Source organism: Orbicella franksi, chromosome 13 (assembly GCF_964199315.1).
Source record: "Orbicella franksi chromosome 13, jaOrbFran1.1, whole genome shotgun sequence".
Lineage (NCBI taxonomy): Eukaryota > Metazoa > Cnidaria > Anthozoa > Scleractinia > Merulinidae > Orbicella > Orbicella franksi.
In genome coordinates, this window is record NC_138157.1 from 16,453,209 (window position 1) to 16,463,894 (window position 10,686).

General features: G+C 36.6%; 1 protein-coding gene across 1 annotated transcript; it reads left to right on the top strand.

Annotated features, from left to right (window-relative positions):
- Positions 1-624: 624 nt before the first annotated feature.
- LOC145466491 (collagen triple helix repeat-containing protein 1-like) lies at positions 625-10,268 on the top strand. The gene is made up of 5 exons (XM_081450222.1): positions 625-936; positions 5,275-5,326; positions 6,024-6,162; positions 7,056-7,388; positions 9,724-10,268. The coding sequence occupies exons 3-5, from the start codon at positions 6,046-6,048 to the stop codon at positions 10,084-10,086; spliced, it is 813 nt and encodes a 270-aa protein (XP_081306348.1). The 5' UTR covers positions 625-936; positions 5,275-5,326; positions 6,024-6,045; the 3' UTR covers positions 10,087-10,268.
- The last annotated feature ends 418 nt before the right edge of the window (positions 10,269-10,686 follow it).

A 10,686-nucleotide genomic window follows, 5' to 3' on the forward strand; every position in this document is an offset into this window, starting at 1 on the left:
TGGCTGTGCAGCAACAGTTGTATGATTGTAACTGGTTGTAATGTAACAATGCACCAGGAGATTTTATGGAACTGATAAGAAACCCTTGTGGTTTACTGTATGAACAGCAGCAGTTTTGGCACCTTTTTTAGCCTCAAAGCCTGTCGCTGTTCAGATTCAAACAACTAACTCAGGGACTGGATATCATTAACTGAAAGGCCGGGTAATTTACAACAGAAATGTGTGCTGTCTCAACGTTCTTTTTCCGCTAAATTATTTGTCTCCCTTTAAATATATAGAGCTAGAAAAGATTAACATTTGCTTAAACAAGATCGTCAGGGAAGAAAGAGTGCATTCGGAGAAGAATTAGAATAATAAATTACGTGCTTAAAAAAGAGAGAAAGGAAGAAGAATAGTTTATTCCGTCACCAAGGTCACATGTTAGTTGCAGCCTCACCACTTGCTGTATTAGTTGCAAGACAATTTATCCAGTTAAAAAGAATCAAATGCGTCATTCTTCGCACAGCTAATCAATGGATTCCACCTTGATTCTACACTGTGATCCAGCAGGTTGATTTTACAGTTCATCCAACTAAACGCGCCTCATTTCTAAGACTAGATTAAAGCTCTGCCTAATCTTTTGGGAGCAAATAGCACAAGCAGGGCCCTGGGAACAGGTGATGACGTCATATACATGTTTTGGCACAACCTCCTTCTACCTCGAGATAGAGAGGAGCATGGGAACGAGATTGGCTTTGGCAATCAACGCACGTCAGTGTAAGGAATAAGTCTGGGTACTAAGCTGATGACCTCATCAGGATGTGTAGATTGATAAACGATCTGAAAATTTACCAAAGGATCCGGCTGATTTTACTCTGTAGTATGAAAACAGCGCAAGCATTCTCCAAAATACTACGGTCAATCGTCAATAGACAGATGAAAGGCAATGATGCGAAGGTAAGAGAAACTTAATCACTGTTTAATTTTGTAAAAAGGACAAAGGCACAGTAGGAACTTGTAAATAAAGAAGTGACTTCACTTATTGAAGAAGATAATTTACTGATTTATTAACAGTTCGAGATTATTAATTTCAAATGTGAAAACACATCAAGGTAAAACGAAAACTAACGAAAAATACACATTCAGAAAAACTGTGAGCATCTGCGAAGTGAAATACCACTGATCATCTTATTGTCGAGGGCTTTGTTGGTTGGTTCGTCAAAAGCTCAATCCTTGGGATACTAACACGGTAAGTTCTCGACAAAATTACATTTCTATAATTCCCGATAGCCACAGAGTCAAGATGTGCGCAGTGAAATGAATATTTGGATGTATTGTAAAGTTGGACATTGTGAAATTAGTAAGAATTTGCAAATGACTGATTAGCAGAACGTTTCGCTTAGGAGTCGTCTTAAACAAAGAAACATTGGCTTTAGCAATTAAAATGACTGCTAAGTTTGAGAACATCGAAATTCTTAAATGAAAGGAAACTCAGCAAATTTAAGACTCCCAACCGACGAATACTTGTCTTAAATGAAAAATCCAACAACAATTGAGTATAGGTACGTAAAACAACCGGTTAGTTTGAGAGGGTAATCAATATTTACAGATATTCATAAATCATAAGGTAATCTGGCAAGTATAAGTTAATTAGCAATTTTCCTTAACTGATCAACAACAGTATACTCAATCAGCACTGCCCGGAAAGCTAACTCTAAAGAATAGTCTATTTTCCATCGCAAGGAAAGTCGTCACTGTAACAAAACATCGAAAAAAACCTTGTTTAGCTTTTATTAAGTGCTACAAATCGAGAAAAGGACGCCGACGTTCATGAAATAATTTGGTTCAAAATGGTCTATTGAGGCGCGCATCGCCCCGGAGATGTCGTAGTACATGTTCACCGGGGGACGGGTGATCGGGTGTTTTGTTTCGTCGGTACAGATGAAATGGAAAATATGCGACTCAGATTATAAAACGACCTCAGCTCTCGGTGAAAATTTAACGATTTCATGCTTTGGCGGTGATACTACTTAAGGCATTCAACCAGTCAGAATCAAAATTAAATTTTAATATAATTTTCATAAGATTTTGTTCTATTATGTACGTAAACCGGTTAGAGATCGAGAACGAATTTGGAAACCGAATAATCTAGACTCAATAATCAATTCAGTTTCTAGAGCGCAGCCAAATCTCAAGCGTTATAACGAAAAAAAGGAAGAGTTAACTTTCTGATGATTCATCGAAACTGAATATTTGCATAGCTCGATATCTTGACTCAATTGTGTATTTTAATGCGACAGCGCGCTGCCCGCAGAATTAAAGAAAAAAAAAAAAATCACTAAAACGATAATTCGCTGAAATTACAATTGGAAGGAAACATAAAGCCTAGTGAGGCTAATAGATTTGCCAGAGTCCTACTGACCAGCGACTTGTTTTGTAAAAAGAATCTGTTTATTTGCAAATAATTAAGAAACAGATGAAATATAAACACTGCAACAGCTAACTGCGCTAAAATAAAAGTATGAAAAAACACGTTCAATTGTATTTAGTGACATGTTTAATAATGCAAATATAGAAAAACCTTGAAACAAACAAACCAGTGAGACTGAACAATCCTCGCCACTGACTAAGATATTTGATTGTCTTGCAACGTCAAATTTTCTTTGATAAACTATAGACTTTTTGGACACTTTATTACGAAGTCTTTCATATAATGCAGAAGTGCTATTGTCAGTGACAATATTGAGCAAACTTTGGAACGACCTGAAGGCGAATTTTTTCGACAACCAAGTCAAAATCGTCTGTGTTGATAAGCAGAAGAAAGCAAGAGTTCTTAATTTAAATTCTTAATTAGAAGTAAAAGAAAGCAATTACTCTTGAAGAAACAGGATACTTAGGGCTTTATTAATTTACAAACAATTAATTGTATCGCTTTCATTGTTACATATAAAGTGAAAATAATGAAACAGGATTTTGTCGACGGAGAGATTGTAGCTAAAAGTTAGTTTTAGTAAAGCTACGGCTGAAAGCACATTTCGTCCGGTTACGTTTATAAATATTTATTCGACCCATGTTATGACAATTTATAATTTTTCCTTTCCGCTTCGCTGTTATCGTAAGATCATATTTTCAGTCTAATAGATGCCGTATAAAAGAAGAATTTTATTTTGCGATATTTTTCTCCAGAAATTTGCCGACTGATGTGATTTTCACCCGCGCCATTTAGAATATTCTATTTCAATTTTAGCGAGCCACTATTCAGGCCGCACTTACAGAGTAAAGTAAATAAATGAATAGAAACCCAAACGTTGTAGGTACTAAAAGAAAACAGATTTAAACTGGGGCACAGGGGCAAACCGCTACCAGATTTGGCTTGTTTGGCCCTCGATTATTCGCTTTAGGGGCCACCGACTTTACTTCTCGTTTTCCAATCTCTTGCCCATAACATTTTTGCGAGACTCTGACTGTAAGAATGAATTACATTGCAGTGGAAACGCTGTTTTGCAAAACTAGTGGAACTCGTTTTTAAAACTTAGCCAATTTGTTATATTAATTTAGAGGCTTTAAATATACGAATGATAATTCATTGATATCAGTAAGATAGATGCAAAACTCCTTGACTACTGGCTAATGTGGCTTTATATTCTCAGATGTGAGCTAGACAAGATTCTTCACCCTATCAAAAGTATACATGGAGATATTAAAAGATGGTTGCCGACAAAATGTTTGCTTTAAATCATGACTGCTTTTGTCACAGAATGCGTGGATTAGTCGAATGCGCTTTCCAACAGAACTCGTGTTTATATCGTTACCGCGATTTCTATAAAAAAGAAGAAAAGAAGAAGTCTCTCAGTTCCACATACATTTAGTAGAAAGATTCTTTTCAATTTATTAGGTGCCACTTTTTGCGGATGGTCTTCTTGTTTCGAGAGAAGAGTCTGTTTCCAACAAGCCAAACTGAAAACTTATGTTAGTTGCCTTTGAATAGTATTGAGCAAGAAACCCATTACGTTAATTAGCTAACACCAGCGATTAACTTTATCTAATTTTGCCCAGCCATCGCCAGTTTAACTTATCAGTGATGTATATCAGAGTAAATTTAGTTTTCCTTCCAAGCAAACTGTTAAGAATTTCAAAAAAAAAAAAAAATAAAATAAATGAATAAAAAATAAAGAATATTAATGCCATTTTGTGATACGTTGTCAGGTCAATATTACGTATTAACAGGTACTCACTGTGCGAATGAGTCTACCAAATTTACTTTTTTAATCAAGATGAAAAAAGACGCGTAAAAAACTATTGACATGAATGTGTTAAGTGTATGGCCATTGAAACTGGTATCGAAATTAGTAATATGAATTCAGCGGGTACAAGATAGAGAGGAACTACTATAATGAAACACTTACGGATATTGCTAAAGGCGGACCATGTTGTTGATAAGTATCAGCATATGAAACACTTTCATGGACTGTCTCAATATTCATTGTTGTGGTGAACACATGCTCACTTCAGCCAAAAGAACGAGAAAGTTTGATTTATTAAACCTCGGTTAGACCTCAGGTCCAGTACAAAATTTCATTTCATCAAAATTTTGATGTTTGATATTTATTTGAGAAGTATATCGTTTCGATTCTTTCATTTCCGAAACGTGCACTTTAATTAATCTATAGCAACTATAATTACAGAAATAAAAATGTTCTCTTCGTTAACAATAGAGTCCTTACCATAGAAATATTCCTAGTTATTCGCGAAAAGATTCGCTTTCACAAACAGTTGTGTAAAGTAAATATCGTAGATTGAATAAAGAACAGTAGTGTGCAGAAAATGTTTGGGTAAGGTTATTTTTCTTTTTGACAAACAAGTCAAGATTGTCTGTAGCATAACCAACGAGGTCTTAACTAAACTCCTTCAGAAAAACAAAACTGATCATTGCTCTTTTTTAAGTCTTCACGGACAAGATTCTTGATCGACGAATTGCTAAGGGTAAAAAGTTATCGTATCGCTCTCACTGTTTTAGAAAACACTGCAAGGTCTATTCGACAAAAACTCCGCACAATCTTAACTCTGAGAAAAAACGTGATATTTGTTTAATACAACGTAACAGGAAGTTAAAATCGTATTTTTTCTTCATTGTATAAAAACAAAACAACTGTCATCAACATTATCAGTGATGTAATGTACTATTGAAAGAGCTCGACTCATGGTCAACAGTAAACAGGTCCGAACACGAACCAGAGTCAACACAAAGGCTAAAAACTCTATTACACACGTAACTTACTTATCACTCCTTCACAGTGAGTTTTTCAACAAGTGTTTGGAACAGAGGAGCAATCCTTCGAGCTTAGAGGTATCATAATTTTCTCTTATTCCTTTGCTCCTGCGACTAATATCTCAATATACAGTTTCTCAATAGTTTCTTAATATATATTGCAACGGAAAAAAAATTAGGCAAATTTTGTCCAAACTCTAAAATCTAGAAAAAAAAATATTCGATGCCATTTTAAAATTTAAAACGAAATTAGTCTTTTGTAAAATCCCTTCTCTATAGTTTAGATGGCGTTACAAATTTCTCCGCTTGGCCAGAATTTTCCGAAGTCAAAACTATTATCGCGAGTTTGCTCTAAAAATTGCGGAAACATCCATATGCGTTGCTTTATTAGCAACACAAGTGCAAAAAGCACCTGCATGAGGAAAAATAGAACGTTTCTTTCAAAATTCGCCAATACCCATTTATGCCAATGAGAGAGAATTTGTCGTAAGTGAAAGAGATGACATTCAATTTTCGAAGCATTGTCATTTAAATAACACAAATCGCATCTTAGTGCAACACTTGAAAAATGGTCACAAGTCAGTTCCAGTAGACTAGACAAGCACCACTTGACCAAAGCTTTATTCAAATGTGTAAAATGAGAGAAACGTCTCAAAACCTAGAAGAAAGTACCTTAAGGCTGGAAAATTCCGACTGTAATTTTGTAAGAGAAAATAATTTCTCTCTTGTAGGCTTACTTATACTGATCCGGTCTTTTTAAACATTTTTTTCGCAGCAAGATCGTGAAGAACTAAGAAATGGCCTTCATTTCGCACAAAGTCTCTGTAATATCCGTGTTGTCCCTGTCTGCGATGTTTTTGTTGTTTTACTGTGTCACAGCAAACAACAAAACCAATCAATCGTCCTACAAAATGGTGAGTTATTGCGTTACCTGACAAATGTTAATTTCTGGTAAGAGTAAAACGACATTTCTTTGCATTTAGAATATTGATTTAACTTTGGATGTAAACAGATGCGTCGACGTTGCCCTATTTATAACTTCGACTATTTAACCATTTGAATCAAGCAAACAATCTGCCTTTTGTTTCATTACTATTTCAATCAGTCTTCGATATAACAATTGTAAAAATATAATGCCACCAAACCAAGGGGAAATGCAGGGAACTGATTATAATAGGAAGGAAATAAAGTAGCAAGAAAGAAAAAGACTAAAAGTTAAGCTTTAAAGAGTGGAAAAAATGTTTTGTGAGAAATAAAAATTAACTGAAACCTGGATCACCAATTTTCGTATTTTGACTTAGCATATCGATGATATTCTCAAATTTTAAACTTCTTCCGAAGCAATATCGTAAACTTGGTATTTTTTCTGCTGCTCCTTGAGAATTTTTTTTTCTATTTTATTATTTTATTTTTTTGACTTGAAGTTACTTACAATTTTTTAAAACCAAACATAATTCATAAACAAACAGATACGGTACATCATACATTTACATACACACATACCTCAGTTCCTCTTAATTAACTCTCTTTAATTTTACTTTTAGATGTAATACTAGTTCAGCGCAGCAAATCTGTTTTTGTACTTGCCCCATTTCATATTGTGAGTTTTTAATTTACCATTTGATTTTCCAATCATTGTCTCAAGCTCGTGAATCATTCTAATTTTGGAATTAAACGCTCCTTGAGAATGGACTCAGTGAAAACAACTCAAAATACAAAAACTCTGTACTGGTGACAGTGATAAACCTTAAATTAAAATTTATGATTGCGAAACCTATATAACTATAGAACTATTTTGTTATCCCAGCCTCTTCCTTTCTGTTATGGCGGTATCCCTGGTATGCACGGCAAGCCTGGGTCTCCTGGGGCACCAGGTCGTGATGGCCGTGATGGCCGTGACGGAGCCAAAGGTGACCAGGGAAGTCCGGGGAAGACTGGACTCCAGGGACCTCCAGGAACTCCTGGTAACAATGGAAAGAATGGCGCCAAAGGAGAACCTGGTTTCCAGGGCCCTCCTGGCCAAAAGGGGCAGCGTGGTGAGAGTGGAATCCATCGAACTCCTGGTGTGATGTCTTATAAGAACTGGAAAGAGTGTGTGTGGAAAAACGTGAATGATGGCAAAGACAACGGTCTGATTAAGGTGAGTGTTTTCTTGTATCGCAAAAATGTTCGTTAGCTCAGTTCAATCGATTGTACTACGGTGAAAACCCTCATATAAAACCTAGAATTTTCGAGGTCAGGCTGAGCAGGTTCTTATATTTTAGGGTAGTTTTACACAATTCAGGTTGATTAGGTTCTTAATAGGTTCTTATTTTTTAGAGGAGTATAAATACATTTCTATATTTTATTTCATAAGACATTTGAATTTTCAATTGTCTGTATTGCACGGTAGCTTTATAGAAAAAAAAATATTTCTAGGGAAAATCAGGAGCCATAATCGGGGACGGAGACCGTAAGTCTTGGGATCCGCGCGCACCTATGACATGGGACAATTTTTCTATTTTTAGAACAAATCGCGCCATCCTGACGTCATATATCCGCGCGGATCCACGCACATGTCGGAGGCTCTCGCGTGGATGTTGTCACGTTGCGTGATGAAATGGTGAGAGTTGCGAGATTCTCTTGCAGATTTTTCACAGCGATGGCAGGGAATAAGGCAGGGAATAAGAACCAGAGCTGTTATATGTAGTTTTATGGTCTGAGCTGATGGAAAAGGTGAGTTTTTCCAGGGTCGAAAACAAGAACTTCAATTTCGCGCGGTGAATGAATAATATCTGCTCGCGCTAGTTGTACGAGTAAGATTTTGTGTTTGTTCTGTAAAGAAACGTTATGCAAGAAAACTCCTTACTCTGGTATCGAGTTAATTTGTGAGTTTCCCAAACAATGCTTAACCATAACCAAACCCTGTTTTTGATAGTTTCTTATTGTTTCTGTTTGTTTGGCGAATTTGCCGGCAAAAGTTTTTGAAAGGAAAGTCTGTCGCGTACATTGAATAGTGCAGCGCGAACACTTTCAAATCCCAGTCGGTGTTTTCAATTGTCAGCAAATCTTGAGAAAGATTTCTTTCGTCATCTTTTGTACTGAGATGCTGCCACAATATTCACCAACGCCAAAAGGCTACTTACATCGTGTGTTTCTTTAACATAGTGAAATTTTACACTGCGGAAATAAAATAGACAACTGAGGAGTTTTGATAACTCAACCAACGAAATCGAAATCGTTATTCGAGTTGATTAAAGAAAGAGTCATCGTAACTTTGTTGATTGTTTTTGCTGTATTCCCATATTTTCAGCTAAGCTTTTAATATGTTCTCAAACATTTTTCAAACTTAAACATATTTAAGAACTAGAGATATTATATGAGTTCGATGTACGTTTTCACTCGAAAGTGCGGAACTCCAGTTTGTCATGTTTTACTGACTGTGCAAAACACGCATCGGCGGGCGCTCATATTCATCGACAACAGACAATATATTGGAGTTTTATACAAAAAAATCTGAGCAGCATCTACAGACAAACCTTATTGTCAGTTATTGGGCCTTGATAAAACATTAAGCGTTGCGTACAATTTAGGCGAAACTCAAACTTGCAATTTAATACCTTTTTTTTTTACTTTTCGGTCGAGATTCTGGCGAAATCGTCGCAAGCGTGTGGCAAGAGAAGGAAAACTTTGAAGTCCTGGAACGCTGCCATATCCAAACATATCCAACTAGTTTTTTGCTGTGTTATGGAAAAGCTGTTAATCTTCAACATATGTGAAACTTAGAGTGGAGTAATGTGGAGCTCTTGTAAAAGAAGCAGCGGAACACAACTTCGTCAGTGATATAAGGCGGGACATAACTAAATTTAACACTCTCTTACTTCCCTCAAACTGGAGCAGCTTACGACGAAATTACTGAAACAAAATTCCAACAGACATGAACGTATTGATTTGTGGGCCAAAAGCATCAAACATTTCGAAATTTCGGACGCCATTTCCCCGCGCTACATCCGCAAAAATCCTCGCAGTATGTACGCGCGTGTGCCGCACAGGATGGCGCAATTTGTTCTAAAACTAGAAGAATTGTCCCATATCATAGGGACAGCCCCAATACTAGAAATGGCGCGCGTTTACGGTTTCCGTCCCCGGTTATGGCTCCTGGGAAAATCCAAAAAAAATGTAGATCAAAGAAAACACATGTACGCAATAAATGTTTGTCAGAAGTTTCTCAAAGAATTAAAATCCAGAATTTAGACCTTCAAAACTGAGTGATTTCTTGTATAAGAACCTATTTTTCTTTGCCAGGCTGAACAGGTTGATATATTTTTGGGTATTTAATTGCGAAATTTCATCCTGTAGGTTGTTAAATCACTGGGTTCTTACTATATCTAACGTAAAGCATTATAAAACATTTTCAGAATTGGGGAATTTTTTTTCGATATGTATGCATTTTGTATCATTTCTTCTTTCTTATGATAGTTTTTTTTTTTCCACAGGACTGTGTGTTCACCAAGAACGTCTCTTACACTTCCCTCCATGTTTACTGGACGGGCAATTTTAGAATCGAAGGCTGTGACGCTTGCTGCAAACGCTGGTATTTCACTTTCAACGGTGCTGAATGTGCCGCTCCTCTGCCAATTGACGGCGTTGTGTACATGCATAAAGGAAGAGGAGGACATCACAAGAATATTATCCGTGTCCGCCATATCGAGGGCCACTGCAACAACATCCACAAAGGCAAGGTGCGAGTGGGATTCTGGGTTGGTAATTGTGCTGGCTATGGAAATGCTGACGCCTACACAGGCTGGAATTCAGTGTCCCGGATCTTCGTTGAAGAAGTTCCTAAACCTCAGGCTTAGATTTCGAGAAAACACCTATTTTTGCATTATCACGTAGGCTGGGACGGGTTTGATCAACTGCTTAATTATATCACTAGTGATTTCTCTGATTACTGGGTGTGCTCTGTATCTGTGATTGCTTCAGGTTTTGTTGTTATTAAACATAAAAATGCAGGAATTAAAGTTTGTTAAATAAATGGTTATTTGTTTGCATTTGTATTCCATTCCTTTTTATGCTACAGAAAGAGACGAAGTGTTTTGTTCATAGTGCAACGAAAACAATAGTCAGAAAAAAAGAAACAGAGAACACTGTAAGAAATAGTTAAAAGAAACAGTAGTTGAATATTTGGGTGTATACCACGTCAATTGTAGCACTATGGGCACAAATAAGCTAAAGAATATCTGAGATATAGTATATTTTTGCCAAGTGCGGACTTAGTGAAAAGTAGTGATGCGTCTTCTTGGTATGGAAGGAATTTTACCTGAACTGCGAGTACTGACTTGACTCCAAGAAGCCCGAACAGCTATGATTTTTCTCTTATGACCGACGAAAAATTGAAGCTGTAGAAGAAACCACAGGTTTGAACCCCCCCCCCCGCGCCACAAAACCCCCCAAAATTG

Coding starts and splice junctions, on each gene's coding strand:
- LOC145466491 (XM_081450222.1), top strand. CDS start 6,046: ATGGCCTTCATTTCGCACAAAGTCTCTGTAATATCCGTGTTGTCCCTG. Junction 6,163..7,055: donor ATCAATCGTCCTACAAAATG/GTGAGTTATTGC, acceptor TTGTTATCCCAG/CCTCTTCCTTTCTGTTATGG. Junction 7,389..9,723: donor AAGACAACGGTCTGATTAAG/GTGAGTGTTTTC, acceptor TTTTTTCCACAG/GACTGTGTGTTCACCAAGAA.